The 19,299-nt window shown below is 43.5% G+C and overlaps 1 protein-coding gene across 2 annotated transcripts in view; it reads left to right on the top strand.

The window, feature by feature from the left end:
* Window positions 1-19,299, top strand: part of ARHGAP8 (Rho GTPase activating protein 8) — a 302,432-nt gene that overhangs the window by 216,628 nt on the left and 66,505 nt on the right. For both annotated transcript variants that reach the window (XM_077825721.1, XM_077825758.1), the window contains one exon: window positions 6,665-6,805. In XM_077825721.1, the coding sequence (XP_077681847.1) occupies window positions 6,665-6,805 (141 nt within the window). The remainder of the gene's footprint in view (window positions 1-6,664; window positions 6,806-19,299) is intronic.

The raw sequence follows: 19,299 nt of genomic DNA, 5'->3' as shown, positions 1-19,299 counted from the left end.
TTTTTAACCAGAAGACAGATGAGTTGCTACATACACTGAAAGAATCCATGGCTACTCTTTGCTCATTGGACATCTGCACTCACACCCTGAAGAGAAAATTCCACCAACATTTGTCCACATGATGGCATAGATCTCCTCAGTTGTACCCACAAAGACCTTATGAGCCCCCAAGGAAATGCCAGAAAACACAGAGGTCTCACCTTCCTGGTCCCTCCTTGCAGGCTCCAACCTCACAGACCCAGCCAAGAGGTATTTTTGATGCAAGCCCGAGAGATGCCGACTACTAAATCTACCACCTCGTGACCATTCTACTACTTTTGGGGCCATTTAGCACTCTTTCCCCATCCTTGGAGTGCAATAATAACGGACAGATGGGTGTTGAATGTCATCCACTATGGCTGTACGATTGAGTTTTTCATGCTACCTCCTCCAAAACCCTCCTCCCCATCCCCTTTGGGGCCCACTTTCACTACAATATTCTTGCCCAAGAGATGAACTCCTTTTTACAAAGGGGATCAGTAGAACCCATTCCTCTGGAATATCAGGGAACGTGATTTTCCTCAATTTACTTCTGGATACCCAAGAAGAAAGGCAGGTGGAAACTAATCCTCAATCTTCGGCACCTCAATCATTTCATCTGCAAGCTCAAATTTCATCTGATCATGCTGGGAGAAAATGGGAAGTGGTTTACGGCTCTCGATATGAAAGCTACTTACTTTCACATTGATAATCACCATGACCCTAGACAATTCACAGTGGGCACCCATAATTTCCAGTACAGAGTGCTCCCCTTTGGGATAGACACTGCTCCCAGAGTCTTCACCAAAATATTCTCTGGCGTAGTGGCCCACATCAGGTGTTACAGCCTCATGTTTCCATATCTCAGCAATTGGCTCCTGGCTGCCAGATCCAGGCAAGAAGCACAAGTGTCGACTTCGATGCTACTCAACCTCCTCTATTCTGTCAGAGTTAGTGTCAACATCGAGAAATATATCCTTGAGCCCACACAATCTCTGTACTTCTTCGGGGTTACCAAAAACTCTGTCACAGCTTGAGCTTACTTACAACAGACAGATTTAAGACAATGAGCAACATTATAGCTTGCATCAGGAACAATCCTCATGTACCCACCAGGACTTGCCCATCCCTCCTTGCCCCCCCCCCCCCGCCACATGGCTTCTTGTACTTACATGACTCCCTTCACATGACTGCACCTTTGCTGCCTTCAGACCTGACTCCAGTCTGTCTGCTCACCCAACCATCACTCCATGGACCTATAATGTTGACAATCCCCAATAAGGTACTGTCATCCCTCCATTGGTGGACAAACCCACATCAGGTGTGAATGGGGGTTTCCTTCCTTCCCTCGTTTTCAGACGACAGTCATCACTGACACATCTCTAGTAGGCTGTAAAGCCTACATGGACGATCACATGACACATGGCACATGGTGTACCCGAGAATCCAGCATGCACATAAATACCCTAGAACTCCAACCAGTACAAAAGGCCTGTCAATCCTTTCTTCCATTCATTCACTCCCACCACATTCTCATTATATCAGACAATACCATCCCTGTCTTCTAGATCAACAAATGGGGGAATGAGATTGAAGGCTCTGTGCGGCGAAGCGGTCAGTCTCTGGAATTGGTACATCAATCACCAGATCGTCTTGTCCACAGCCTATCTCCCTGGGACACAAAATGTACTTGCAGACTCACCCTGCAGACATTTTTGAGATCAACCACTAGTGGGAACTTCACGATTCCATAATACACAACATTTTCACCTGGTGGAGGACCCAGACCAGAGATCTATTTGTTCTGCAGATGAACAGCAAATGGACCACATACTGCTACAGGGGATGCCTCAGCCACCACTTTTAGAGCGATACTCTCCTACTTTCCTTGTCAGACCAACTCATTTATGCCTTCCCTCCATTACCGCACCTGCCTTGATCTGATGAGACAGAGAGACAGTCATTTGATTGCCCCCTGCTGGCCTAAACAGTTCTGGTTTCCCAATCTCCTCCACATGTCATTCTGCCCACTGATTCCCATCCCCAATTCACCGATCAGTTGACCCAGTACAATGGCTAGATCTGACATCCCAATCCATGTGTGCTACACCTCAGAGTGTGGTATTTAGATGGGCCTCTACTTTATGTAAGGGGACTGTTGTCCCCTTACTAACATTCAGTGGGTGTGTTCTGGTTGGCTAGCTCCCAGTACTAAAAGGGGAAGGATCTATGGGAAACCAGGACCCTGAGACTGATAGTCCTCAGGAACAATGGAGAGAGGCCAATGCTCCAGGTCAGCCTGAATGACAGGGTGCGCAGGCTAATCAGGGAGTCAGGAGCCCAGGGAGGTCCCGTACTCCGTGTGAGCTGGATTTGCCTGAGTCAGACAGAGTGGGGCTAAGCTAAGGAGAAAGCAGGGGCCCGAGCTGAGCCAGGTCCAGAGGGACCAGAAAAGCAGCCCAGAGAGAGCAGACTTGCCCTGGGAGCAGAGCTGCAGCAACCAGAGCCAGAGGGGCCAGAAGAGCAGCCCACGAAGCAGGTCAATGCTGGGAGCAGAGTCACAGAAGCAGTCTGCAGAGCAGACCTGTCCTGGGAGCAGAGCTGCAGCAACCAGAGGGAGAGGGGCCAGAGAAGCAGCCCAGGGAGCTGGAGGCAGAGCAGCAGCAGCAGCAGTGCAGACAGAATGGTGGAGCTGGGGCTGGAGCAGTGCGGAGCTGGGTGCGGTGAGCAGCTGGGGAGAGCGAGAGGGACCCTGGGGGCCCAGCGCAGGTTGACACCTCAGCCAAGAGGCTCTGCAGGCCAGGCTTGGATCCTAACCCCGACAGGGCGGGGGCGACACTGGGCAGAAGGGTCCTACCACTTAGAGCCTGAGAGCGTGTGGCCACCACCAGAGCAAGTGTCCGACCCAAAGCATCCCCGCAGCACAGCCAGGGCCTGAGAAGGGGGCCTGGGACTTACAAGGAACAGCCTGTGAACTGCCCTGACATTCCAGAGACACGGTTTGTGACGTTCCCTGCCACCGAGCGGGGTGATGTGTTTCCTTTCACCTTTCCCATTTTTCCTTCTTCTTTTTAAAATTAATTGTTGATTAAATAACTTGCATTTGCTTTAAATTGTACGTAGTGGTCAATGGGTCAGAGAAGTGCCCAGGGCAGAGAGAGTACCCCCGAGTGGGGACACCCTAGCCCCTGTCCTAGGTGACCACAGCAGGGTTGGGGGTCGAGCCCCTCAGGAATCCTGGACCCAGCCTTGTTGGGGTTGCGAGGACTCTGCCAGACAGGAGAGTGGAAGGAGAGTCCTCAAGGGCAGAGAGGCCACTGGGTAAAGGAGGTGGGAGTGAGGACTCAGATCCTTTCGCTAGCCCACTTCACCGGGGTAGTGCAGAAGCCAGAAAAGTTCCCCACAATAGCGGGACTATTCCTCCGCTTACATTTAGTACAGACATGTTCATTGGTGGCTGGTATAATAGGCCAGGGAGGCTGTGCCTCCTCTGGTGCTGCCTTGGCTGCCGGACCCCCGATTTTAGGGTTTTGGGGGGAAGTTTTTGATTTATTATGCCCCATGTAGGTTCCGGGGCGGCTGAGGAGGTGGTATGTGCTATTCAGCTTCCTGCATTCATCAGTAATCTCCTTGGACTCCAGAGAGAAGATGTGGGGCACTCAAGGCTCCTCTGGCTGCGGTGTTGGGGCTGACCGCAAGTTACCGTGGCCTGTTATTACAGGATGGTCCAGGTAGAGCTAGTAGTAAACCGGCTTTGATCGGCTGGGCTGGCTTGCAGCCACTCCAACTGGATAAACAAGTGAGGAGATAAGCAGGGCCCAAGAGTGTTAAGTGTGGGAATAGAAAGCAATAGTGTTTCCTGCCAGAGCCTGCTTGTGGATGTATACACCCCCTGAGAAAGAGCCGATGATAAAAACGGCTATGAGAATTGCTTTAGACGAACAGTCTCACCTGTGGAGCTTGGCCTTGTGGGTGCCACCCCATGCTGGAGCAGCACCTGCTACGAGCCCTCAAGGACAAGGCTGGAGGGTCCGGGACTGTCCGTAGCAGAACGGGCGTAAGCATTGGTTCTTGCTTGCCTGCTTGGTTGCTGGAAAGCACGTATTTAGTAATGCGTGAAGGCTGGGAAGCTTATTATACTTTGGCAATAAAACTGGTTATACTTATACACCTGGTGTGGTTTCATTGAGTGTATCCGAGCCCCCCTTTGGCACGACACTCAGGGCTCCAGCCGTGTGGAGGGTAGGGGGCCTCGGGGCTGCAGAGGCAGGGCTGGCCTCCCCAAAGGGGGGCTCCACCCACCACCCATGGACGTGTTTTTCGGCTGTACAAAACATTCTTTCCAGAAGCAGGAAAGATTCCACTAGGCGATGTTACCAAGCCAAGTGGAAACACTTCTCATCTTGGGCTCAATACAAAGGAGTCTTACCAGAATCAGCGGGGATCCCCTCATCCTAGACTACAGTCTCTCCTTAAAGTCATCAGGTCTCGCCCTCCGTTCTTTGAGAGTCCACCTGGTGGCAGTTAGCGTGTTCAACCCTCCAGTGGAAGGTTACTCTGTCATGCATCTGCTTACCACAAGGTTTTGGAAAGGCCTCATCAGAACCTTTCCACCTGTCCAAATGATCGCACTCCAGTGGGACCTGAATCTAGTTTCTGTGCTAACAACACCATCCTTTGAGCTGTTAGCGTCATGCTCCATGTCCCTCCTTTCTATGAATGTTGCCTTCCTGGTTGCTATTACTTCTGTGAGATGGGTCGGCGAGCTCAAGGCTCTGATGACACACCTGCCTTTCATGGTGTTCCACAAGGATTAAGTCTCCCTATGTCTACACCTCAAATTTGTCCCAAAGATGGTCTCCCAGTTTCACGTCAATCAAACCATCTACTTACCTGTTTTCCTTCCGAAACCACATGCTTCTCCAGAGGAATGTCGACTCCATTCCCTTGACGTATGGCGAGCTCTTGCTCTCTACCTACAGAGAGCAAAACCAAACAGGAAGTCCCCCTGACTACTTGTGGCAGAAGCAGAGAGACTCAAGGGGCAAGCCAGCTCCACCCAAAGAATTCCAAATGGATTTCTGGTTGCTTTAACCTCTGCTACCAACTATCAGGCCTACCTCCTACAGGGATGCGGGCTCACTCCTCGCAAGCTCAGCCTTCAACCACAGCCTCCCTTCAGGACATTGCACTTGTAGACGTATATATAGCAGTCTTGCAGAGTTCAGTGCACACCTTTTGCAGCACACTACACCTAAGTGCAGGACTCGGCAGCGGACGCCTCCTTTGACATGGCAGTTCTCTACACAACCATTCCATCCTTATCCTCGCACCCTTTTCCAACTTAGGTACTGGTTGTCAGTCACCCTCAGTGGAATAGTCACTTGAATAGCACTCAAAGAAGAAAAGGAGGTAACTTACCTGTAACAGGAGGTTCTTTAAGAGGTGTGGTCTCTATCTGTATTCCACTTCCTGCCCACATTCCCCTCTGCTGCAGATTGGTCAATTCAGAATAGAGAAGGAACTGAAGACACGGTCTGTCCACCCCGCCCTTTATTGCCTCGGACAGAAGCATAAGGCGAACAAGGGTGCATGCACAAACCAACAGACACTACTTTCAAATTCTCCAACTCTGGACGCATGGTTTGCATGTGTAACCCTCAATAGAATACAGATAGGGACCACACATCTCAAAGAACCTCCAGTTACAGGCAAGTAACCTCCTCTTCTTGATATAACTTGTATGATAAAGAAACAGGTGACATACAGTGAGCAATATGCTTTGGGAGGAAAATAATGTGTCTCTTTAAATATCAGCCTTTCTTAATTTAAGCTATCAAGTCACTTGCATGTTAGTATATTTCTCAGAATCATTCTTTTGACCAGTATTGAAATACTAATGGCTGTGACTTTTGCATTCAGCTCACAATGTGTTTGATCTAGGTATTTGTTTTCCCACACCAAGGCCTGTGCACGCTTAGGATCATCTCTGTTTAAGTATCACACTTGTTTTTGGTGAAATGCCATGTCCATGTACAGTAAAGGGCAATATCTACCTTTCATTGAAAATTTCAGTGAAAGGTAGTTTGGGCCTTTGAGAGTCCAATCCAGTGTCCACTCAAGTAAATGGAAAGACTCCTATTGAGTTCACTGCGTTTGCATCAGGCCCTTAGTGCTTTTCTTAGGCTGTCTAACCCACTGTGTCCCCCAGTACATTTAAGGTTTCAGACAGTGATTTTTCTGTCTCAAAGAGCTTACGGTCGAAGTATAAAACAAGGTATGACAGACAGACGGGGAAGCGTAAGGAAACAGTGAGACAACATAGGTTGTTATGACAAGCAGTGGTCACAGCATAACAACTGCCTAACCATTGTCAAGTTTTTTTGGGCATTGTAGCCAAGAAGAACTTAAAGGAGGGCAATGAGAGAGCTTTGCTGCAGATTTTCATGGGAGCTCCTCCCATGTATGCAGCCCAGCATAGGAGAAAATATGATGGTGCTTCTTTGAAAATGTAATAAATGAGTGAGTGAAGAAAGCTGTCATCATTGGCAGGATGGAGCGTGGATCTCAATTTCGCAATATTATATGCAAGATAAAAGAAGGTTTTTTAGTAGTTGATTTTATAAATTCTTGCTTTCTGCTTTAGAATTACAGAAAGATGAGGCAGAACATGCAGTAATGGAGAAGCGAAAGACCTCCTTCACACCAGCAACATGTGAAGACACTGAACTAAGCATTAATCATCCTTACTACGATGTTGCAAGGCATGGCATTGTACAGCTAGCAGGTATATATGTAAAAATTAAAATGCATGACATTTCCTAGATTTAGCAGATATTACTCAACACCTTATTATATTATTTCATATTACACTCTTTAAAGTGATAGATGGGAATAGTGTAGACACTTTGGACCCCAGTTCAGAAAAGAACCTAAGCATATGCTTAATTTCAGACATGTGACTAGAGTTTAAGTACACGCTTCAGTGCTTTGCCAGTTCAGGACCATTGGCCACAATTGGTTTTGTTTAAAAACAAATGTACAAGACCTAAATATGAATAGATGTATTTGTTTCTAATCAGTGAAAATTTGTTTTGTTTTTCATTTCCTGTATGTTCTGAAGCCAGACACATGATCATTCTGTGAGCCCACAAGAAACAGGAAAAAATAACTGAGCAGTCTAAAGTGTTACTGTCTAAAATGAATGAAATGCAAAATGTAAACTTATCAGTGTAAATGGTGAAAATGTAAATTTATCACCTGACTTTCAAAGGTGAAGTCAAGGGGAGCTGCCGGTGCTTCACACCTTTGAAAATCAGGTCATTAGATTTTAAAAAATTCTGCTTTTAATAACGTATAGCATTTTATCTGTGACAGGTAAGCACATCTTTAAAATGTTTATCTTGATAGTGTCCCTTATGGGTTTTTTCCTTTGATTTGTTTTGGACACTATTTTAACTTGCAACACAACAGTAATGCATAAGCCTGAGCTTATGAGTAACTTTAACATTTTTGCACCTAAACTACAAAGCCTGGCATTTTTTTACAGAATGAAATAATAACTAATAGTATTTCCCACTTGTCACCCTGATGAATCCCAAAATTCTTTACTTGCACAGGGCTAGATCATGAATTTCCCGAATAAGGATGAATTTAAGCATATCCTTCAATGCGTTCCTGAATCTAGGCCATAGATGGCAGTCTAAGAGTCATTAGTACTTGATCAATTGATTTACTCTGGAGATCTTGAAGTATTAGATGAGCCAATTCCCTCTGATATGGCCAGACCCAGAGATGTCTGGGTTGACACACACAGAGGGTGAAATCCTAGCTCTGTTGAAGTTGTTAGGAATTTCACCATTGACTTCTATGGGGCCATGATTTTACCCGTAATATCTGTTGAAGATATATGTATATTTTCAGGTAAAACTAATTTATCTCAGCTTCAGCACAAACTTGATACACAATGTAAGAGTTAAACCCATGGCTAAGAGAGTACAAGATTCAAACTCTGTTAGGGTTGTCAACTTTCTAATCGCACATACCTGAACACCCTTGCCACACCACCTGCCCTCCCCTTCCTGAGGCCATGCCCCTGCCCTGCCCCTTCTCTGAAGCCACACCCCTGCTCCCTCCATCCCCCCTCCCTCTGTCTCTTGCCCTCCCACCCACTCACTCACTTTCACCAGGCAGGGGCAGGGGATTGGGGTGCAGGACTGAGTGAGGGCTCTGGCTGGGGGGAGTAAGCTCTGGGATGGGGCCCAGGATGAGGGGTTTGGGGTGCAGGAAGGGGCTCTGGGGTGGGGTTGGGGATGAGGGGATTGGGGTGCAGGAAGAGGCTCCAGGCTGAGGCAGAGGGGTTCAGAGTGCAGGAGGGGGCTCAGGGATGGAGCAGGGGGTTGTGGTGCAGGCTCTGGGAGGGAGTTTGGGTGCAGGAGGGAGTTCCGACCTGGGGCAGGGTATTGGGGTGTTGGAGGGGATAGAGGGTGCAGGCTCCAGCTGGGCATCGCTTACCTCGGGAAGCTCCTGGAAGCGGCTGGCATGTCCAGCTCCTAGGCGGAGGGGCCAGGTGGTTCCGCGTGAGGCCCCTGCCTGCAGGCACTACAACCACAACTCCCATTTGCCATGTTCCCAGCCAATGGGAGCTGCAGAGTCAGCGCTTGGGGCAGCACACAGAGACCCCTGGCCTACCCTGCTCCTAAGAGCTGGAAGTGCTGGCCACTTCCAGGAGCTGTACGGAGCCAGGGCAGTTAGGGAGCCTGCCTTAGCCCCGCTGCCCCACCAACCGGACTTTTAGTGGTCTATTAAAAACTCCTGGATTGTTTTCAATAGCCACCGGGAGTTCGAGACTGATTACAGTAGACTCCCGGCCGGTCCGGGATGGTTGGCAACCCTCAATTCTATTGACTGAGCAAGATACTAATCTGACAGAACAAAAATACTTTCGGGTGTTTGTGTCAGGACCTCAGCCAGGGCTGACCTTAGGGAAAATGGTGGCCTGGGAAACTTGTATTTTGGTGCCCGCTGACTCCCCGAGTTCCCCCACAAATCGCCTCTAGACCCTGCTGTCTCCTCCCGCTCCCATTATCCCGAGCTCCCTTCCACGGCCTCGCATCCTAGGCCCGCCCCTCTCCTTGCTTCTGAACCATAGCACCCCCCTGACCATGGTGCTCTTTGTGGTCTCCCACCTGTAAGGCCAGCCGTGCGCTCAGCTGTCTCTGGGCTTGGTCTCATACCAACCCACTGAGCTCAGCTGAGCGAAATAAACCCTCACTAAGTGACTGTGCTCTCTGATTGGATAGAAGGTCCATTTAACCTTGTAGTAACAGCAGCACAGTGTTTGATCAATGCGTTCCACACCCAAGGCAGCGTCAGTCCTGCTTCTTGTACCAGCTCTTGCTCCAGCCCATGCCTTCTCCTGCTCCAGCCCTAATCCCTACCTTCCTCTAGACTCCTGACTCTGATCGTTGGCTTGTCCCCTGACCACTCTTCTGGTTCTACCTTCTGATTCTGCTTCGGCCACAAGGCCAGACTCCTGTTCACACCACTAGATCACACCACCCACACCCTGGTGTGTGACAGAGAAAAATACCAGGACATCAAAGCTCTGCATGAAGTCCCTGAAGCTAAATTAACAAAGAAGTGTGAAAGAGCTGGCGAACCTTTGAAATAGAAAACAAATTTAGAAACACAAATAGAGAAATTAACAGAGACTTTGAAAATATCAAGGTCATTATAATGTCCCTCCAGCAACCTCTACCACCTGCCTCCTTACACATCGCTATAGGATAATACTTCAGTAAATTAAAGGGGTCATGTTTTATATTCAGCTTTAGCAGATCTGCCAGAAAATTGTCCATGAAGGCAATGCTTTTTTCCCCCTGTTATACCTAGCACCTGAATGTTGTGGGCCTGGATTTGAGAGTCTGAACTTTTCCTTCTAGCAATACATTATACTTTCAGTCTCTTGTTGTAAGAGAGGTTTTATTTTATGTTTGTGTACCGCATCTTCCCTGCACTCAAAGCCCCAGTGGAACTCATTGACACTTGTCATTTGTCTACTGTAGCTGCTATTAATTCTAACAGATACCTCAGTGTTTATCCTTCTTGGAGGATATCATAGAAATGTAGGATTGGAAAGGACCTTGATAAGTCATCTATTCTAGTCCTCTGTACTGAGACAGGACTAAGTATTTTCTAGACCATCATTATATGTTAATCATGACTTACAGGCACAGTGCCTGATGCACAGCTAAACCCTCTGAAAGATGCAGTTTGAACATGTCTTCTGAGATTTGCTTATTATTTTTATTTGCATGGCAATCTTAGTGATTTCTCCTGAATTAGGAAATTGGCATGAGAGAAAACCAGTTGTTGAACAAAATATCTAAACACCATGGAAGCAAACAGAAAATATGTCTTCCATATTCTGAGCCAGGCTCTGCCCCTTGAATAGGAGGAGTTTAAATGGTTTGGAAATTCAAAAGGGGCCAAAATTTTTGGAGTAAGTGATATATATACTCTCCTCCTTGAGCCATCTCCTTTAAGAAAATCATGCTTTCGCTGTTGGTGAGCCACAGGAAACGAGAATACAAAGTGGATAAAGAATGTTAAGTAGCCTCTCTATTCAATAACAGTCTCACCTGACTTATATTTATTTGTGGATGTTCACCTTAGTCTTGTGACATATCAGGGGAGGGGCATGTGCTTCAACATTTCTCTGGAGTGAGAACCAGCATGGTTTAAAAAAAAACCCTCATTTGCAGCTTCCTTGTTTTGTTTTAGAGCTCTCTTCTTAAGCATGTTTGCTCAAACTGAAATCAAAAGGTCATATATATATCCCTGGCTTACCTCCATCAAAGCAAATAGAAGTACACCAGGGATGCATCTGGTTAAAATGTTTACTTCTGTACAAATGATTTTCCTAATGTGCCGGCCTTGGTAGTCAAAAATAACTGCTTTAAGATCAGAAAGCAGTGGTTTTAGCTGGCACGTCAGTCAGGAATAACATGCTGGAGCTTGGTAAGCACGTTGAACAATTTAAATGCAAAACCCAAGTGCATTCATATAGCCAGCAGCTGCACATCAGAATCTTTGTTTAATATTTAAAAATCATAAAATTCTAGAGGAGAATCAAATAAGAAGAAAAGATAAAGGAGGCGGCGGGGAGGGGGAACGCTTCAATTCAGCAAAGAGACGTCTCTAGTCCTTCTTCTAACTGGTGCTAAATCAAATTCATATGCTTGCTGGATTTAAAGCAACTCAGAAAGGGATAGTCTTTTCAAATCTCCTTCCCCTCTGGGAAAAGGACAGTTCCTTTTGAAAACAAAAATAATTTAAAAAAAATTATTTGTACCTAGTTTATTATACACTTTAATCATTTCTCAAATAAAACAAATTATAAAATTTCAGTGTTTGGAGTGGCTTAGTTAAAGTAACTCTGCAAGCTGTTCATTCCATTCTAATTTTGTGGTTGAAAGACAATGGAATATATTATAAATGGATAAGGAATGAGAGGACAGAATTTAATTGAAGATTCTGTGCAATAATTGTTCTGGCTTTTACTTTGATTTTATTTTCCACAATAATTTTTTAAATGCAAAAAATGGCCTTTCATTATGTTTTAATAACAATCTAATATTCCACCCATAAATTAAAATAATTTGTACCTGCTTATCATAACAATAGCTTTGACAAGATCCAAAAGATTCTTCGGAGTCTATTTCACACTGTAGAAATAAGAACAGAGTTAATCCAATTTCCACTGTCAAACAAAAGTGTGGTGGATTTTTTAAAGAGTTCTAGCTGTAATAATTGTTCAGACTGAAATTGGGATGTTTACAGATTGACTTGTCTCATTAATGCTGATATGCAGTTGGCTATTTTACATATATGTCAGCTTGAAACATGCAAATTATTCTGCTGGTCTAGTGATGTACCCATTTGTAAGCATATGAACAGTTTTGGAATCCCACAGCAGTAAAGGCTGTTGCAGTACTGGTTGTTTTTACTTTAATATTGATTAGAAATAAAATTGAGATTTTTTTTTCTTGTGGTGCAAGTGGAGGAACATGTAAAAGCTACATAATACATGAAGCTCTTTCCCTTATTTTCCTCTGACTGCCAGAAGCTGAGATTGGATGACAGGGGCTGGATCACTTGATAATTGCCCTGTTCTGTTCATTCCCTCTGAAGTGTCTGGCACTGGCCACTGTCAGAAGACAGGATACTGGGCTAGATGAACCATTGGCCTGACCCAGTATAGCCGTTTTTATGTTCCATTATCCTCTCATAGTATGGCCTCTAATTATTTCTTGCATGACCTTGTGCAGTATTTTTGCATGTGTGCTGATTTTGTGTGTTTCTAGAAGAATTTCTGATATCTGCTGTCTTAATACTTAGATATGTGCTTTTGTCCTGTTAGCTGTTAGGCTATAGCTGGTAACTTGAGTTGAGTTGGTCTTGGTTTTAAATGTGCATGTTCACTAGCTCCTACCCCTTTTCCACTTAAAATGATTGTTATAATAATGTCTCCTCTATAAATTTCTCTTTTCCAGTCATTTTAATCGAAAACCAAAAAATACAACATTCACATAGCCCATACAAGAAAAGATGTGTTTAGATTCTATGAAATGCTTTTAAACTGATGCATGCATTAATCTTATTTGTAATGTCTGTATTCCATGCTATAAGGTAAAATATGTTTGTTTTAGAATTGTAAAAATGCCTCCTTTGAACTTGTGAACTCAGATGGGAAGAGAGACTTCCCCCCACCCATCCAGAAGGAGTATCAAAAATTAAGTGGTCCATTGTAGGACAAAATCTTTGTTGATTTCCCCATCTACTCATGGAGAAATACGTGCAGAAGGCTTTGTCTCATCTGTCTGAATGCTGGAAGAGGGAAATAAAAATAGCTTTCTTGCACTCTCACAAGGGCTGGAGTCAAGAAACAGTAAAAGTGAGGTCCCCAGGGTCCTAAAAAGATTAAACCCTAAAAAGACATTCAATGCTGACAGATTACTGTATCTCTGTCACCAGTCATCACAGGCAGAACTCATTTGTGTATATGTGCTTGCTTGCTTTCACCAGTAAATAGCTGTCATTTCTTTTTCCTAGTCAATAAACTTTTAGTTAGTTTATTACAGCATTGGCTATAGGTGTTATCTGTGGTGTGAGATCGGGGTAAGCAACTAGTCTCTAGAAATGGAAGCAACCTGAATATTCTGTGATTTTTGCTGTAAGTTACCATTTATCACTAAGTCCAGCTTGCCAGGTGGCAAGGTAGACTGCAGAGCCCAAGGGGACTGCCTGTGACTCCATGGTAAAATTGCTACAGCGATCTAGTTCACATTTGTTACAGGGTTGACAAAATCTAATTATAGAACATACCATCATTTTGGGGTGTCTGCCCTGCTTTTTGACAGTCTGCCATGAGGTTTCCACACTTGGTTGTGAGCCACTCCAGTAAGTCTGACGCTGTTTTTCCACCAGTAGTTCATTAATTGTTTCAGAGGAAGGTGTAAAACCTCACACTTGAAGAATATAGGCACAAGGTATACATGTTCCATTGAACCAGCCTTGTATTTCTTTGCTCTATTTAATCCACATTTTCTTGGAAGCTACTTGTGAAACAGCAAAATATTGACTTTGTATCTCTAAAACTGGTGGTAACCCTCAATGCAATACCAGAGCATCTCTGTAATACAGAGGTCCAAATTTATTCCAGGTATAACTCCACTGACTTCAGAATTAAATCTGGGATGGGTTTGGCTCACTCTGCTATTTCAACTTCAAGAATGGAACCAGATGAAACTAAACAAACAATTAATTACATCAGAAAGCTAGTGGTGCCTTCTGCTTTTGTCTGACTGAAAGAACAAGATGTTTAAGAAAACTATATGGAAAATATATTAAATGTGATTGGTGAAAAGAACAAACAAAGGCCCAGATCCAGGAAATCACCTAAGCATGCACTTTAATCTGTCCTTATGTAGGAAATCACTTGAGCATGTGCTTAGGTGCTTTCCTGAATCAAGCTAAAGCCATGATTCCAGGTGTAGTCGTTTCACAAAGAACTGGTTTCCAAATAAATGAAGAGCATGACTGGAATTCAGAATAGCGAACACAGTCAGAGAAAGGACTTGTGAAATGAAAACACTACCATTTTTTATAACTGTGAAATAACTATGGAATCTTCAAATCCATGTCCGTCTCAGTGCTCACTGAGTGGATCAAATATGTGTCCTAAATAATAAACAATTTGCTCCTGCTGCTTAATTAATTATGCCAAAAAAATAAAAGGTTTAGAACATCCATGGCAATTTTGGTGCACGTTAAAAAGCATTACGGTTTCCTAAGGAGTAAACAATTTAAGTGAAAACAACATCCTTAAAATTGTTGGCCGAGCGTCTCTGTAGTTTTCTTTTACATTCTTTCTTCATCTAAAGATTCCATAGGGCTCACAGGGGACTTCTGTGGAGCAAAGATCTTGTGCTGGCTCTCTGCAAAGGGGAGAATTTCATTTCTAGTGCTCTTGGCTGGAATTTTCAGAGTTGCCTAAGGGATTCAGACTCAGTTCCAACTCCATTCAAATTAATGGAAATGGATCATTTGAAATCTTCTAAGAAGCTTTGAAGATCTCAGCTCATAGTGCTGTAGCTAGGGGGGAATGTCATATTTTGGCTCTTGATTCACATGTTACGTGGTTTGCCATTTGCTAAGCTTGGTGGACAAAAGATAAAGTTTAGGCTGCTCTAGGTTATCCTGGAGACCCTTTTTGACCTCAGCTAACCAAGTTTCAGCTAAAAGCAGAAAGGTAGCTTAGAACAACCATCCACACCATCCCTGACACAAACAAGGATTAGTCCCATTACATAAAAACATAAGCATGTCCATACTGAGTCAGACCAATGGTCCATCTAACCCAGCATCCTGTGTTCTGACAGTGACTGGTGCCAGATGCTTCAGAGGGGTGAACAGTAAAGGGAAATTATCGAATGACCCATCCCCTGTCATCCAGTCCCAGCAGTCGGCAGAGGTTTAGGAACACTAGAGCATGGGGTTGCATCCCTGATCGTCTTGGATAATAGCCACTGATGGATCTATTTTCCATAAACATATCTACTTTTTTTAACCCAGTTATAGTATTGGCCTTCACGCATCCCCTGGCTATGAGTTCCATAGGCTGTGTGTGGTGTGAAGAAGTACTTCATTATGGTCGTTTTAAACCTGCTGCCTATTCATTTCTTTGGGTTACTCCTGGTTCTTGTGTTATGTGAAGAAATAACACTTCCTTATTCTCTTTCTTCATACCATTCATAATTTTATAGATTTCTATCATATATTTCCCCCCATAGGTTTCTCTTTTCCAAGCAGGACAGTCCCCTTTTAATCTCTCCTCATTCAGAAGCTGTTCCATACCATTAATCATTTTTGTTGCCCTTCTCTATACCTTTTCAATTTCTAATATATCTTTTTTGAGATGGGGCAACCAGAACTGCACACAGTATTCAAGGTGTGGCATACGATTCCTAACATTCTGTTATCTTTTTTGACTGCCGCTGCACACTGAGCACATGTTTTCAGAGAACTATCCACAATGACTCCAAAATCTCTTTCTTGAGTGGTAACGGCTAATTTAGACCCCACCATTTTGTGTGAACAGTTGGAATTATGTTTTCCAATATGCATTACTTTTCATTTTTCATCATTGAACTTCATCTGCCATTTTGTTGCCCAGTCACCTAGTTTTGTGAGATCTCTTGTAACTTTTCGCAGCCTGCTTTGGACTTAATTATCTGGAGTAATTTTGTATTGTCTGCAAACTTTGCCACCTCATTGTTTATCCCTTTTCCCAGATTATTTATGAATATGTTAAACAGCACGGGTCCCACTACATATCCTTAGGGCACCCTGCTATTTACTTCTCTCCATTGTGAAAACTGACCATTTATTCCTATCCTTTGTTTCCTATCTTTTAACCAGTTACTAATCCATGAGATGACCTCCCCACTTATGCCAGGACTGCTTACTTTGCTTAAGAGCCTTTGGTATGGGACATTATCAAATGTTATCTGAAAGTTCAGGTACACTATATCAACTGTCCACATGCTTATTGACATGTTCAGATAATTCTAATATATTGGTGAGGCATGATTTCCCTTTCCAAAAGCTGTGTTGACTCTTCCCCAACATTATGTTCATCTATGTGTCTGATAATTCTGTTCTTTACTATAGTTTCAACCAATTTGTCTGGTACTGAAGTTAGGTTTACCAGCCTGTAATTGCCAGGATAGCCTCTGGAGTGTGTGTTTTTTTTAAATTTGGCATCACATCCAGTCATTTGGTACAGAGGCTGATTTAAGCGGTAAGTTGCATACCACTGTAGATATAGGGTAGATCTGTAATTTTATATTTGAGTTCCGTCAGAACTCTTGGGTGAATACCATTTGGGCCCAGTATCTTATTTCTGTTTAATTTATCAATTTGTTCCAAAACCTCCTCTATTGACACCTCATCTGGGACAGTTCCTCAGATTTGTCACCTAAAAAGAATGGCTCAGGTGTGGGAATTTCCCTTCCATCCTCTGCAGTGAAAACTTATGCAGCGCTTCGCTTCTCCGCAACAACCTTGTGTTCCTTGAGTGCTCCTGTAACATCTCGATCATCCACTGGCCCCACTGATTGTTTGGCACCCTTCCTGCTTGAGATGTACTTGAAAAAAATCGCTGTTAGTTTTAGTGTCTTTTGCTAGTTGCTCTTTAAAAAAATGTTTGGCCTGCCTAGTTACACTTTTATATTTGACCTGCCAGAGTTTCTGCTCCTTTCTATTTTCCTCAGTAGGATTTGACTTACAGTTTGTAAATGATGTCGTTCTGATTCTAACCGCCTCTTTTACTCTGTTGTTTAGCGATGGTGGCATTTTTTGGTGGTCTTACTGTTTTTGTTGTTGTTGTTGTTGTTCTAGGCGGGAATACATTAGCCTGAGCGTCTATTATGGTATTTTTAAATAGCTTCCATGCAGCTTGCAGGCACGCTTGTTACTGTACCTTTTAATTCCCATTTAATTAGCTTCCTCATTTTTGTGTAGTTCCCCTATTTGAAGTTAAATGCTACTGTGGTGGATTTCTTTGGTATTTTCCCCGCAACAAGGATGTTAAATTTAAGTACATTATGGGCGCTATTACTGAGTGGTTCAGATAAATTCACTGATTGGATCAGATCCAGTGCTCCACTTAGGACTAAATAAAGAATTGCCTTTCCCCTTGTGGGTTCCAGGACTAGCTGCTCCAAGAAACTGCCATTAATAACATCCAAAAAGTTTATCTCTACATCCCGTCTTGAGGTAACTTGTACCCAGTCAATATGGGGATAACTGAAATCCTCCATGATTTTTAGGCTTCCTGATTTTGTAGCCTCCCTCATCTCCCTAAGCATTTCACAATCACTGTCGCCATCCTGGCCATGTGGTCAGTAGTAAATTGTTATTGCTGTACTTTTATTGTTCAAGAACGGAATTTCTGTAGATAGAAATTCTATGGTACGGTTTGGTACCATCCTGATACCATTTGGTACAAACTGGTACCATTATCACTAGGCTTAAATTATTTGAAATTAATAAAAATATGGGAAACTTCTATTGTTGCTATGGCTACTTTCCTAGATATGGGCCCCATTTCTGCTCCCGTTGAAGTCAGTCACACAATTCCCATTGACTCTAGCTGGAGCAGAAGCAGGCCCTGTAGCTGTAACTGACATTGTAGAAAACATCATAAAATGATGATAGTATTTTATATTGCTTAACCAATACAAAAAATTCTCAAAAATAGTGCTTGACTTTACAGGAGTCCCAAGAGTTTATTTTCAGATTGGGATGAGCTACATGCATTATAAAATACCTTTAATCTGCAACATGCAGTTTGCAATTGCAATGCCATCCATGATCTTAATTAAAAAGTAAAACCATTAATTTTCCTACCTGTCCTTCCCTGCATCTGTTGGTTGGTGGGTTGGTTGGTTGGTTTGTTTTTAATTAAAACTTGTACTGAGGATAGAAAGTGCTGTGGAATGTGCACCTATTGCAGGTGCTCAGCATAGATTTGAAACACGGACAGAAAATCCCAGAGGTTTTCCTGTGATCTTATATTTTAATTTGCACAAATCTTAATCTGGACTGTACACATTATACTCTCCTTCTCCATGGGGAAGCGTTTTCTGTCAGCACATAATGCACAGGAACATTTTGGTTTCATAGTATTAGGAGAACTGGCTCAACACAGTCTGCTCCAGCTGATAGACCTGATGCTGTCACAGCCAATAATCTGCTGAGGTCTCTTCCTTTACACACTCTTTGCTTTAGGTGCATGATCCTGAGTGGTTGATCCAAGGGAAGCACTTAATATCCTCACATGCCTCAAGAGAGGAAATCAATTTCAATCCCTGAAGTGGTTGAGAGCGCAGTTTGGCTTAATGACTTCAGAGACTTATATCTGAGTGAGAACTATGGGCCAGATTGACAAAGGTATTTAGGCACCTAAAGATGCACATATCCCCAAGTGGGATTTTCAAAAGTTTGAAAGCAGGTTAGGTGTTTAGTTTCAATGGGCGTTTAGTGCCTAACCTGTTTAGACACTTTTGAAAATCCCATTTGGCATATAGCTGCATCTTTAAGCACATAAATACCTTTGAAAATCTGCTCCTTATTCTGCAACTGACTCCATGCAGTCAGATCCCTGCCCCTGCACAGAGCCCCATTGAAATTAATGGAATTCTGCAGGAGAGTAGGGCTCTGCCCATGCAGAGTTAATTGCAGTGTTTGGGCTCCTTAAGGACTTCAATATTGGACCCCAAAATAATAACAATCTTTGCATTTACATAGCACCTTTTCATCTGAACATCTCCAAGTAATTTATATGGTGATTTTCCTTTCAAACTTTTTATAGGCAGGTAAACGTACTGAAAATGAACATAGAAACAAAACAATTATTTAAGAAAGAACTTGAGTTTTTAGCCTTCCTACATCTAGCTATTTCTAGCTATCATCTGGCAGTTTCATGCTAACCAGTAGGAAGCAAGAGAAATCAAGACAGTTAGAAACTCATCCTTAGTTCAAACCAATGGGAAAAAGCATTAGAAATTAAACTTAACTTTAAATTGGTGTTTGTGTGTGTGTGTAACCATATCTATATATATTTGCAGTGTGATGAACTTAATATTAACAGGATACAGGCCTAAAATAGGGCCTCAGATCTGAACTGCACCGTACTTTGAGAAGCTCGGGATT

The sequence above is a fragment of the Eretmochelys imbricata genome, chromosome 1, assembly GCF_965152235.1.
Source record: "Eretmochelys imbricata isolate rEreImb1 chromosome 1, rEreImb1.hap1, whole genome shotgun sequence".
Taxonomy (NCBI): domain Eukaryota; kingdom Metazoa; phylum Chordata; order Testudines; family Cheloniidae; genus Eretmochelys; species Eretmochelys imbricata.
This window is presented reverse-complemented; position numbering and strand designations above follow the sequence as displayed.